Source organism: Pituophis catenifer, unplaced genomic scaffold (genome assembly GCF_029215685.1).
Source record: "Pituophis catenifer annectens isolate HBS135680 unplaced genomic scaffold, rPitCat1.0.hap2 SCAF_3, whole genome shotgun sequence".
Taxonomy (NCBI): Eukaryota; Metazoa; Chordata; class Lepidosauria; order Squamata; family Colubridae; genus Pituophis; species Pituophis catenifer.
The window spans coordinates 95,776,775-95,791,020 of NW_027256883.1; the positions used below are offsets into that span (position 1 = coordinate 95,776,775).

At 38.2% G+C, this 14,246-nt stretch overlaps 1 protein-coding gene across 2 annotated transcripts in view; it reads right to left on the reverse strand.

Moving 5' to 3' along the window:
• Nucleotides 1-3,699: 3,699 nt before the first annotated feature.
• The window catches only part of KIAA0232 (KIAA0232 ortholog), a 106,910-nt gene continuing 96,363 nt past the window's right edge, over nt 3,700-14,246 (reverse strand). For both annotated transcript variants that reach the window (XM_070940803.1, XM_070940804.1), the window contains 4 exons: nt 9,416-9,541; nt 7,171-7,268; nt 5,894-6,185; nt 3,700-5,262 (listed from right to left, as the gene is read on the reverse strand). In XM_070940803.1, coding sequence (XP_070796904.1) covers nt 6,006-6,185; nt 7,171-7,268; nt 9,416-9,541 — 404 coding nt within the window. In that variant the 3' untranslated portion in view covers nt 3,700-5,262; nt 5,894-6,005. The remainder of the gene's footprint in view (nt 5,263-5,893; nt 6,186-7,170; nt 7,269-9,415; nt 9,542-14,246) is intronic.

Genomic DNA, 14,246 nt, shown 5'->3' on the forward strand with positions numbered 1-14,246 from the left:
TACACAGAACCAAACTCCATATAACATAACCAAACAGCATCTAACTATGTAGCAACACTAGCCATTCACACTAGCTAGTGTACTTTCAAGTATCACCTGCCAAGTCAGCACTTGCAACAACTTCACTTTTCGGTCTGAAGATAAGCGTTAAAGGAATTTCTTTGAGGGATACAAACATAATTTTTTATATTATTAATAGATGGAAACTGATAATCACAAGATTTTTTAAGGTGCTCAATTTAGTGTGAGAAGAGATGGCATGAAATTAGCAAGTTTTATTTTTATGCTATTTTGGACTGCTTTGTAATTGATGCATATAAACTGTTATGATTCAATATGAGACAATAGAGGACTTTCACTGAACATACACTATAGCAAAAGTTTGATTTTACAAACCAGTTTGGGGTAAAGGTTGTCTGTTAAAAATGAATTTAACTGATGTTATTTATAATATTTACATCAATTTACATAACTTGCATAGTTAACTGATGTTATTTTGTCATGCAAATGACTTAAATGGACATACATTACACAGTTATGCAAATAACAAATTTTGGGAGGAGAGAATTACATATATTAGAAAAGGAAAAAAACAGGAAAAATCTGGAAGCGGCGCAGCGTTACTGGCTGGGAAAATGCCAGGCTCTGACAAGCTTGGCAAAATTCAGCCAGACGAACTGTCACTGGGGGGTCTTCGGACCGAAGCTGTCCTGTAGGGACAGTGAAGAAAGAGAGGCAGCTCTGTGTCTAAAGAGGGACAGGCAAGTCCCTTGGATAGCCTGAGAACGAGCCGGTGACGGGGGGTGGCAATCAGAGTAAATCACCATGAAGCTGGAGCCTCTGGAACAAGCAATGTGCAGGAGGGAAGATTTGGACAGAGTGCTGATGTTGGGTGAGTGATTGGCTATCCCACAGACAATAAAAAGAAAATTCTAAGTATTTTTAACTACTAAACAATTACTAAAATTACCCCGGCATGGAAATTGCGGCTAAATAGCGGCGGGGGGAGATGGCAGATGGAAAGAGAAAGTGAGAAGGACAAGCGCGCCATAGAAGAACCCGAATAAAGAATTAAAAGTGATTGACAAATAGAAGTGTAACTCTGGAACTTGGATTCAATTTGGATTGGATTATAAATTGATTGGTGGTATATAAAGGTGAAAGAAGATGTGAAAACTGGCTTTTTTCTCTTTTATGACTCGGTAAACACGGATGTGGATTACAAATAAAATGGCGATTTGTGAATTAGTCGAGTGGAACTGTGGATTATAGAGAGACATCTGTAGAAGGAAGAGCATGATATGGAATTGTTTACTTTGAGAAAACCTTTGAAGAAATGAGGGGGGGAAAAATAAAACCTTGAACTTTCAAAAAGATAAGTGGCAAGAATTAAGGAGGATACGTTTTGCCTACAAGAGGATAGACTTTGATGATTATAAAAGAGGGACCATAATGCGACTTAAAACTGGAATAATTCAACCCGGAAAGAATAAAATGGAACAGGAACTTAATGAACTGATAAAGACGATGTGTTTGGAAATAAAAGAAATCATTATAAATTTGCATGGAAAATCAAAATCTGAGGAAGCAAAGACAGAGCTAGAATGCACTAAAAATGAAAAAGAAATGACTAATGAGAAACAAGAGATGGATAATGAAGAAGACAAAGACAAAGAGACTGACTATGGAAAATTAAACAATTGTAATATTAAGTATGGACAAAAAGAAAAAAAACAAAGAAGGAAAAGGGGGTGGAACAGGAAAAATATAAAAAATTTAAAATACACTGAGATTTACAGTGGAAAGATAAGAAAGAGGAAAAAGAGATGGAAAATAATAAGAAACAAAGGACAAAATAAAAGATTTTATGATTTTAAAATACAAAACAAACATATTAGGATTAACAATGAAAAGGCACAAAAAAGGAAAGAGAAAGAAGAAACAATGGGAAATATAGGGCAGAATAGGAAAATGCAGAATTTTAAAATACAAAAGAAAAGAAGGGAAAACAAAAGGCAAAGAAGGAAAAGAGGGTGGAGGAGAAGAAAAAATATTAAAAACAAATGATTACCCTGGGATTTACAGTGGAAATATAAGAAAGAGGGAAAAGGGATGGAAAATAATGGGAAACAAAGGGCAAAGATTTTACGATTTTAAGATACAAAATATTAATAATGAAAAGATACGAAAAAGAAAAGTAGAAACAAAGGGAAAACTGTAATAAATGTCACATGCTCAATAATATTGGAGGTTTATAGAATGATAAGTTTTAACAATATGAATAAACCAGTTGGGGAAAATGTAATATTTGGAATATTTCAAATTATATATTTGAAACATAATTAAAAAGAGAAAAGAAGACAAATTAAGAATAATTGGATTGGGTAAAATGAGAAAGGATTAAGATGCGCTTTATAAATATATATTTGAATAAGTGGAAATATATCGTTAAGATGTTTTGAGAAATATATTTAATGATTGAAATTGAATGTAAAACTAAATGAAATTGAAATGATAAAAATGATTTAAATGTTATACTTGCAAGAAGTAAAGTAGAAAAAATATATTGGTAAAAGTAAAAAAGGGATTAGAAAAGTGCTTGAGTAAAGATTTGAAGGAAAAAAGAGAACAAGATGAAATATATTAATAATTAAAAAGATAAGGGATCAGGGCTGCCTGAACTCCACAATGAAAAACATTAAATTGAAAATGAATACAGCAATAGAGAGAGATGAAGGAAAGGGAAGGGACGAGGAAGGAGAGAGGGATGGAAGATTAAGGAGAAAGGAAGGGAAGGGAAAATAGAGTAGGAGAGAAGGTAAAACGGGGGGAAAGAGGAGGAGAAGGAGAAGGGAAGGGGAAGTAGAGAAGAGAAGAAGGTGGGGAAAGAAAGTTGGAAGGAGAAGAGGGAGAGGCTAGGTTTGAGGAGAAAGATTGCTGTACAATAAAAAAAGATGAAGCGGAAGAAAGACAACTCTGAACAAACAAATATAAATATATTAAGAAAAAGATTGAATTGTTTAAGAATAAAAGAGGACAATTATGTACAAATAGTAAAGTTAGAATTAGGGATAAATGAAGAAGATGTTTATGTATGCAAGTATAGAAATACTGAGGTATATTCAAAAAAAAAAGGAAAGGGGGGAAGACGATATTGACAAAAATTGTATTTGAGTAAAATGTATTTGAATTTGACTAATTGTATAAAATAAGAAACGACGAACACTTTGTTCAAAAAAAAAAAGAAAGAAAAGAAAAGAAAGATGTGGGTGAAGGTGGGAGAGGAGAAAAGAAAAAAACCATTAAAACTTGTTTAAAAAAAAGAAAAGAAAAAAACAGAAAACTTTTTAAAAGTTTTTAAAAAGTGGAAAAATGTGGCAAAAAAAAAAAAACAGTATATCATTTTTCCAAGCACTTTGTGTCATTTTTTTTGACAATATATGTATTTTTATTATAATTATCTTTGTGTTTTGCTCTATTTTCTTTTTTATTATGATCTTAAAAACAATTAAAATAAATTTAAAAATTAGGAAGGTGTTGAGAAACCAAAAATAACCATTTTATCTACTTAATCTGAAGGCAACTAAAAGTGGTCTATAAAATTGAGGTTTGCTGTACTGTACAAAGTTCTCTATTTGCATAGTGCTATTTAAGAAGGAATTTTGAATATTGAACAAAGACAACACAATTTAATTATTCTTTTATTTTTTTTATTTGGTGTTAAGTAACTTCACAAAAAAACAAATTCAGTTACTCTGATGTATGTGAAATCAGAACAATACACCACTTGAAGCGAAAAGGTAGAAACAAGTTCAGCCCAGGAATGAAAAACTGATACTTCAGTGCTATGGATATGCAATGTGCTTCATACCACAGTGCATTTTAGCATTTCCACTTCTAAATTATCCTTGCAGAAAACAGAAACACAAACTCACACATCCACTTTCTCACTGGAAAGCTTCAGAATTTTACCCATTCAGTTATGAAACAAATAAATATTATTTGTTATTGCCCACACATGTAACATACACGTTTTCCAAGGTGTTAAAATATTGAATCAAAATAAAATGAACCATCCTTTCACTGAAGTGAAAGTCCAAATAAGCTGAATTTTTGAAGTGTGGGTTTTTCCCTCCCCAAATATTCCCATTTGGCTTTTCATAATTCTAACAATACTTTACATTAATCACTAGGATTTATCAGTTTTGTTCTTTTTGCTTTCATACTGACAATAATATCCTTAGTGCATGTGCCTATATAACATTTTAAAGGAAGCTCCAGAAGAAAGTAAATATTTAAACACATATCCAAAATTTCAAATAAGGAAAAAAAAACTGTAAAGATTTGTAATATGGATGCTAAAATAAAGTAGCTTAAAAGCCATTATTAATGTTATTAATGACATTTCCCTGGAAGGTACAAACCAAGCCAATGGAGTTGAATTTTCAACTGAAAGGGTGATATACAACCAGTACAAGGAGTTGAAACTCTAGATCTTAAATCTTGTACTATCAATTAAGAAAAGGCAAAAAACTTCATTCAATTCAATTAAGCTCACTAGCACAGAATAAAAATTTAAAGCCAGTTTAGCTTACCATTTCAAAGAACTATAATTGTTAAGAGTTTCTTGCCTATTAAAATTAATGGCTTAGCATTTTCAAGTCAACAGTAAAATTTCTGTTCTTTCTGGTGTCTTAAACATGCTGCTATTATATAGTTTTAAAATTTTAAAACTATGAAATGGTATAAACCAATATTGCTCCTCCTGACCCTTATGATTTGCATAATACATAAGTAGCACAGGGAGTTGATAGTCTTGCACAGTTACATTTTGACAGATGCATTGACTATGTTAAAATAAATGTTAAGAGCAGGTCACATAAAGCAACAATCACTACTGCAATCACACATGTAAATCATGTTCCCACTCCCTCCCACAACACACAACTTACTCCTAACATTCTCTCAGGACACGAGGTTAGCTACAAATTTTACTAAATTACAGCTATAGTAGTAGCTAACTGCAGGAGCCATTGGATTTATTCTGAGTGATATACTAATCCTCTGCATAAAAAATATTAAACATTAACTCTTAAGATTTCTTTTGTTGTTCAGGCCAAGTATATGAAGCTCATTACAAAGTTCACTGTTCCGTAATTTCCTGACAATGCAATCCTAAGTACGCTTACAAGTATGAAGTAAGTGTGCTTGGTTCAGGCTGTAGTGTCACTTGTTGAATCATTTACTCTTCAACATCGAGTCCTGAAAAAGAAGAAATACTAAGCCCTGAAAACAAGAGGGGAAAAGGGGGAATGATCATTTTTTTTCCTCCTCCTCCCTGCAAAAATGAGCAGCTTTTTTAATTAGCAAGAAGGTAACAAACAATTGTTCCAACTCTATTTGTTTCTATACATGTTAGGAGAAGAGATCCTAGAATTGAAAGTACAGTTTCTGAAAGTCTCTAAAGCACAGCCCTAGTATTTCTATTCCCAAGTTATAAGATCTTAAAAGACAGGACAAGCCATACATGCTTTCCTCTCACATTCAGAAAGGCACTGATAGATTACAGTGTTAAGTATTTATCTCCCAAATCTTAAAAGCTTAAATGTGCTAAAAGATAAAATCTCTGAATAGTTGTAGACACTGCAATGCTAGTAGGATAGTAATACTGATACAGCTGCAGTTGAAAATAAAAATAACTGCAGCTAGGATGCAAAAGCAGTGATACTACTAAGACAATCACATGCACACCCATTCTTGATTTGACAACACAATCTACTCTAGGTCCAAATAGCCAAGGAGCTAATATTTTGGAGAAAAAGAGAAAAAAAGCTTCTAATGGGACCATACCCCACTATTAAAAATAAAATATCAAGAAGAGAAAGATAAATACATTTCTGAATCCATTATATGAAGGAAGAACTCAATTTGTTTCTGAGTACGAGCCTTCTGGAAGAGTTTGCCACCTCATCTTATTCTTCAAGCCATCCTTTTATCCTATAACTTTATAAGTGAGTTCGAGAAAAAAGCTCCTCTTCACAAGGATCTGTCCAACCATTTCCACCTTCTGATGCTGCACCTTCAGAACTGGAACTGTCACTGGAGTATAACTTCTTTCTAAAGCCATTTGATTTTATTTTAGAATCTCTAGGATCTGCACACCTTGCTTCATGCATGGAAGAAACCTATGGGATTACATTTAAAAACATTATACATTATAATTTTGTAAAAGGAGAATTAAAAACCTTAAAAATCAAAATTGTTCACATTTTCATGTTGTAATTTTTTTTAAAAAAATTGGATTCAAATTTATAGTAAGCAGATTTTTGTTGGCACTTGAGAAAAGGGAGCAAGATGGCATTCATAATTGCTCTTTTCCCTGCAGCCTTTAGCACCAATTTGAATTTCTAAGGAACCCTCTGGGACAATGTGCTGAATGATTCTGTCAGAAAGGGAGACAAATACCTCCTTTATCTATTAGAACTCAGCTCAACCACTCTTGGAAAAGGCCTTCGTATTCAGAGGAGCAAGGATGGGTCCAATCTATTGTTAAACCTTGGGAGTTCTGATTTATCACTATCAATCCTGAAAAATACACAGTGAGCCCTTCTAGCTTAGTTTTTTTTTCATTAAAGCATCTTTGTCTCCTCTAAAGGGCTATGATTTGAAAAGAACTATCAACAACATCTCTCCCTTTGGTCTGGGGTTCCTTTTGTTTGGTTTTGTCACACAGATGAATTGTGAACTCATGAGTTATTTGATTGTATGCCTTTAAAACAAAGTTAATCCTTGTTTAGGAGCGGCCTTGTTTAGCAACCATTTGTGTTATAATAGAGATAAAAAAGTACTTTGCAATCTATCTTTACATTTACGACCTTTGCAGGTCTGTAAAGCAAAGGAAAGCTGAAATAAGATGGTAAGCATAGTCACGGTTTCACTTAGTGACTTTTTGGTTAATGACTGAGTTGCTGGATCCAACTGTGGTTGCTAAACAAGGATTATTTATGTATCTCTATCAGAAGATTTAAAATTAAAAACCGTTCCCCAATTTACTCTTAATTTTTACTATAAACTTAACAACATGTCTTCTGTTTTTTAGCAGACATTTACATATTTTAGATGAATCTACCATACCTGGTATGTTTTTTCATACCATATTAAAAATCTTACCATATTAAAATCTTGAAGATGGTCTTCGCTGGGTAGTAATTCTTTCATATCAGTGAATTCTTCATCGCTATTCTCCCTCTTGATATTTGTACAGCATTCTTTGAAAGTTTGGTTTCAAAGTGTCAAGGCAATGATGAGAAAGAGAAAAAAGGACTTTAAAAATTAAATTCAACAAGATCTAAGTAAAAAAACCCTTCTAGTTATAATATTTGTTAACCAAAACAATTTCCGAAGTCAGGTTAATTTATTTCAGACAAACTTTTAGACATATTTTGAAAAAAAATTAAGTAGATCAAGAGGTACTTTGGTAAGTCAGCCCCAAGATTCTCCTATGACACCACTTTTAATTTCTTCCTGTTCACTTTACTCATCCACAGAATGCACATTTGATACTATAATGCTATGATTGAACAAATTTACATCTGAGTACAGCCCTATTGCCTCAAGAAGAGTTTCACACACATCTCTGTGGATAATAAGTTTTAGTACTTTGCACCCAAAGCTCCACAGACAAAGAGTCCAAATCCACTAGCAACTAAAATACTGCAGCAGCTTTCAAGTCACTGTTTGTAAGATAAATAGCCAACACCGAACAAGCAAGGAAAGACTATCACTCCAATTTTAAATGCCAAACATTTATTAGTTTGGCAAGCAAAATGAATCAATAGACAACCGCTCTCCAACTATCATTTTTTTGTGTTCTGAAACTAAGCTAACCTTCCCTGGTGCAACACCCTCAAATGTTTTATTATAAATTCACATTACCTTCATACTGCTAACAGACGGCCCTTTGTTGAGGAGATTATGCTACATTATTTAAGCAACTGGTGTGTGTAATATTTTTGATCTGATTCAGAAAAAGTTGTTTTGGAACACAAAGAAACAGGAATGCAATATGTGTGGTGACTCAATAAAGCAAGGGTGTTTACTTCAATCAGTGCAGCTTATTCCATAAGGTCATTCAAATTACATGTGGTCCAAAGAAACATTTGAACTGAATTTAAAATATACAGCCCAGTAGGCTGTGTGTACATTATATTGATATCTTTATGACCTTCCTCTTGAAAGAAACTTAGTTAACACACCCTGAAGTTGTCCCACAGCAAAGATCAATGCAGTGGTTAATAGGAAACACAGCTTTAATTTCATGTCTGAATAAGGAGTAAGTATGGAAACTACAATGCAAAGACAATTGTTTGAATGTAGACAATACTTTGGATGTATTTTATGTAGCCACAAGATTAGACAAAAAAGCAGTTTATTATGAAATAACTGATCTGTAGGGGTAGCACAACAGATATTCCCTTTCCACCTCTGTGAAGAAACTCAGAAATCCCAGCACCACAGTCCAACAGAGAAGACCTTCCTTAATAGCTATGTCCTAAGTCAGGGGTCCCAAAGTTGTCTGTTCATTACCCACTCATGAAATTTCATATTGTTCATCAAACTCTCCAAACATTAATTGTATGAAAATAATTTAATAAATACTACTTTCATAAATAATACTACAAATAATAACATCAACATCAACTCCTTGGATAGTCCCATCAACCCTTTGGTTTGATACTGACCATTCCAGGAAACCCTAGAAGAAAAGCATACTCAAGATATACAGGAGGACATAGTGCTATCTTGAGATGATAAGCTGATAAGAGCCTACTTCCCCTCTCCTGCCCTGTCATTCAACTTAATACAGCCACTTAAATAGTAACAGACATTTACTATATTCAAATAATTGCCTAACTCATTCATGCCTAGGTCACAAATTGTCATGTTTATCTTCCACATTCTATTCATAGCAGCTTATGGTTTTTTCATGTTATTACATTAATTCTACTCTGTTTATTGTCTTAGCAGTAACTGAAGAAAGGGGAATAAACACACGAGATTGTTGGAATCATCTCTTTGACTCCAACAACAAAGCTATAAGAAACTTTTAATTCACTTTACTCTGGTCCTCTACAACCAGTTAACAGTTGTAAAGCAGGTGAAAAAGTCACCACATTTATTGAGTGTTTCATTTGTGGAGCAATTTCTGACATCACCAAAGGGTAAAAATGGCTCCTACTTGTTCAAAAGGAGGATTGTCCTTCTGAAAGTTGCACAAAAAAGGAGCAAATTGATGCAGTTTTCCCCAATGCTACATTCATATGCCAAGAACAGGTGCCCCTACTGCCCTATGTACTGTATCTTATAGCTTTTAAAGAGACAAAAAAAAAAAGCCTTGAAACAAAATGGTAACTACCCCATATAGAAATAGTGGCATTCTCACTGGCAGCTGCTGAAGCTGTAAATCTTCCTTGTTGTCTACATGACAAACTGTGAGAAGAATATCCTTGCTTCTGTGTATGTTGAATATCTGCCTGGTTACCTGTGGAAAAACAAAAAAGGGCAGATATTGTACGAGGTTTGAGATTTATATATAGCTAAAATCCTACCAGTGACTTTAAAAGTTTTTCTTATAGCAACATTTCGACAGGCTCACAACCCTGTCATCTTCAGGCTCTGTTTCATTTAGAAGCTATGGGTTCTCTGTTGCGAGGTCGGAGCTGTCGCTTATCTACATTTGCTGCTGCTGACGTATGCTGGCTAGCCTGCAACTCTGTGTCCCGATTGGAGGACAGCAGTTTTTCTTCCTGCTTCCTCATCCTAGCTGCTTGGCTGCGTGTTACAGGCCCAGCTTTCTCAGATTCTCTATTATTATCTGTCTGCTGTAGAGGAGAAAGGATTCTGATAGGCATCACAGCACCCTTGATTGTTAGTTGAGATCTCAGCTTGTCTTCTGGCTCGATCCTCTCTCTCTTCTTATTGCTAGCCACCCTCTGCAGAGCGGGAAGAATTCTGGCAGGCCTTGCAACACCACTGGTTGCTTGTTGGAATCTCTGCCTCTCTTCTGATGTTAACACTCGAGTTTCTCTCAGTGCAGGTCCCCAAATACTTGATAACCTAGAGGCGTCGTCTCGTCTGTTCATATTCTGCGGCCTCTTTTCAATTTTGATGGCCTCCCTGATTATTCTTTTGTTGAGATGTTCCTCTTTCGCCACTGTTCTGGTTTTATTAAAATCAATATTGTGTCCCATGGCTTTCATGTGTTGTACCAAAGAAGAAGTTTGCTCTTCTTTCCTCACTGCATTTTTATGTTCTTCTAAATGCACACTTATTCGTCTATTTGTCTGTCCAATATAAGATGACTGACAGGAGGCACATGGCACTTCATATATCCCCTGGTTTTCCAACTCAATTTTATCCTTAGGGTTTCTCACCATCATCGATATTTTTCTATCTGTACGGAACACTGTTTTTATTTTTTGTTTCTGTAATATCTTACTAATTTTATCCGTGGTCCCTTTTATATAGGGCAGGATGGCAGTTCCCATATTCTGTTCTTTTTCTTGGGTTTTACTCTGTCCTACTGTCCCTTGCTGGATTATAGTTCTAATTCTATTTTCATGGAACCCATTTTCCATTAATACTTCTGTGAGGGTCTTAAGCTCTGTTTGTACATGTGCCTCATCTGCTAGACGTTTAGTTCTAGTGATTAAAGTTTTTGCCATTGAACTTATTTGTGAGGGATGATGGTGTGAGTGTGCGTTCAGTTAATGATTTGTATGTGTCTTCTTTTGGTAAACACTGTGTCCTAGGGTGCCATCAGTTCTCTTATATATTAGTACATCTAGGAACGGGAGTTGATTTTCCTTCTCCATTTCCATAGTGAACTTTATCTTCGGGTGCATGTTATTCAAGTGTGCTAGAAAATTGTCTAGCTTGTCTTTTCCATGAGGCCAGATGACAAATGTATCATCTACATATCTGAGCCATAATTTTGGTTTATAGATAGTTTGTTCCAACGCTTTAATTTCAAATCCTTCCATGAACAGATTGGCAATAACTGGGGAGAGCGGTGACCCGCTTAAGAAACATATATGTATGTATGTATGTATGTATGTATGTATGTATGTATGTATGGTTAATATTTCGGGTTTCTTCCCGTGTAATTGTGGATATATCCCTAAAAGGGTAGAAGCGACGTTTCGACAGAATCCCATCTGCCATCATCAGGCTTATGTCAGCAGTCTTTTGCAGTAACAAAAAAGTTACTGCAAAAGACTGCTGACATAAGCCTGATGATGGCAGATGGGATTCTGTCGAACGTCGCTTCTACTCTTTTAGGGATATATCCACAATTACACGGGAAGAAACCCGAAATATTAACTATACACACATACATACCTGTGAAAACTTACATAAACATATATATACATATATATACATATATATACATATATATACATATATATATACATATACATATACATATACATATATATATATATATATATATATATATATATATATATATATATATATATATATATATATAAAATACACACACACCCGCATCCCTCCGTCCCTGCACCTGGCTCTTCAGGAGCTTGCTTGCAAGAGACCAGCCGTCAGCACCTCTTGCCATGTGGTGCCCATGTGGTGCCCACAGGGCGGCCTGCCCACTGACAGCTGTCAGTCAGTCCGGCAGAGAGAGGCTCCCTCTGCATGCTATCAAGCCCCTCCCCTCCCGGGGGGTAGGTGGGGGTGGAACATGAGTGGCCCGAAGGCGCCAAGCCACGTGAGTCTCTCCCCCCCACTCATGCGCCTCCCAGGCCTCACCACGTCGATGTGGGCAAATCTGGTGAGCACCCGGCTGGAAGCGGAGAAGAGGCCAGTCGGGCCAGCCGTCTGCTGCCGAGTCTTCTGGGAGCCAGGGCAGCCACATGGAGCTGGAACCATAGAGCGGGAAGCACACTCCCAGAGCAGCCACCGCCGACGCAGTGTCTTCTGGCAGCAGCCACTCTGGGATATCGCTTGGTTGGTGAGTGGCGCTCTGCCTGGCCAGAGGGGAGGTTGTCTGCTGGGTGGGCACCACGTGGCAAGAGATGCCAGGCGGATGCTCTCTTGTGAGCGGGGTGGGAGTTTGCAGGCAAGGGGGATGGATGGATGGGAGGCAGGTGAGTGCAAAGAATGCTGGGGAGAGACAGAACGAGGCAGCTCCAGATCAGCTCACCTGATCCATGGGTCGTGATTAAGGGGCCCAGCTGCCATTAGCTGATCAGGGAAAGGAAGGGCTGCCTCCTGTGCTGGCCATACCCACTCCTTCACGCACACCCACCCACGGCGTTTCCCCAAAAATAAGACCCTGTCTTATATTTTTTTGAACCCTGAAATAAGCGCTAGGGCTTATTATCAGGGGATGTCTTATTTGGGGGGAAATGGACGTTGTCTTACCTGAACGTCCCATCTGCGTAGCAGAGGGTCCAGCAGTCATTACAGGGTTAACTTGGAGTTCCGGTGATGACTGAGTCTGCAATTTGTGAAGCTCCTCCCACATCCACTGGCTTCCTAGATTTCAGACGAGGGAGATTCTGCAAACCGAATAGCTGAGCTGGGAAACCACAACAAAGAACAGAAAGAACCCCCACCACCACCATGAAACACGAAGAAGAAGGACCAGATAGGGTGGGGATGACTGCTGGACCCTCTGCTACGCAGAAGGGACATTCAGGTAAGACAACGTCCATTCTACTATAGCGAGGGTCCAGCAGTCATTACAGGGACATGCCAAAGCAGAATCTCTATTGGGGGGGGGGAAATACCAGTCCAAAAGAGAATCCCTTTGAAGCATCTGCTGCAAAACTCGGCAGCCAAAGGCTGCCTCCGCAGAAGCGTATACATCCAACTTATAGTGACGAATAAACGGAGAAGGGGAAGACCATGTGGCTGCCCAGAAAATATCCTCCAGGGATGCCTGAGTGGCCCAGGCCGCAGACGTGGCAGCATTACTAGTGGAATGAGCAGTGATCCGGGAAGGCACTGGCAATGCCTGAGCCTCGTAAGCAGAGGTAATAGTGGCCCTAAGCCACCGACCCAGGATGGGAGAGGAAACCCTCAGACCCATAGAGGAAGGTAGTAAAGAAACGAAGAGACTCTCTGAACGCCTGAACAAAGAAGTCCTCCTAAGGTAAATCTTGAGGGCTCTACGAACGTCCAGAGTGTGCCAGATCCGTTCCCTATGATGAGAAGGGGAGGGACAGAAGTTGGGAAGATGAGTTCCAAAGCTCTATGAAATGGGGAATTAACCTTAGGGATGAAGGAAGGATCTAATCAGAGAACCACGCAGTCCGAATGGAAGATGCAAAGGTCTGAATGAGAAGAAAGAGCTGCCAATTCAAAGATCCTGCGAGCCGAGGTTATGGCAACCAGGAAAACCACCTTATAAGAAAGGAACCATAAACCCACCCGCCTCAAGGGCTCAAAGTGAGGACGGGTGAGGGCAGAAAGAACTTTGGGGAGATCCCAGGTAGGGTATCTGTGTAAAGTAGGAGGGCAAAGGTTAGAGGCCCCCCTGAGGAATTGCCTGATGAGGGGACGTCTGGAAAGGGGTAGGGAAGACCCACAAGACAAAATCGAGGCAAGGGCAGACACCTGTCTGCGCAGGGTTCTAGGAGCCAAATCTAAAGATAACCCAACTTGAAGGAACCCCAGGACCTGCTCTTCTGAGGCATCTAAAGCGACCAGGCCAGAGCAAGAGCACCAACGGCAGAAGGACAGCCAGGTGGAGTTGTAAATGTGGTTTGTGGAAGCCCAACAAGATGCCTGAAGGGTAGTTATGATGTCAGTCGAGAGATCTCGACTGCGGAAGATTTGCCGCTCAACCTCCATGCGGTTAGTTGAAGCCACTCGATGTCTGGATGCAGAAGATCTCCTTGACTGAGAGCTCTCTTGTCTTGAGGAAGATGCCAAGGAGGAGCCACCGACAGAGCCACCAGGTCCGCGAACCAAGGACGGCGAGGCCAATTGGGGGCGATGATGATCAGCTCGGCCTCCTCGATGAGAAGCTTCCGGATGACCTTGAGAAGAATCGCCAACGGTGGAAAGGTGTATAGAAGCCCCGGTGGCCAGGGACTCCGAAGGGCGTCTACTGCTTCTGCCCCTGGTCTGGAAACCGCGAGAAGAACCTGCTCGTCTGATGATTCTTGCTGGAGGCGAACAGGTCAACAGCTGGAGCCCCGAATCATCGGGAG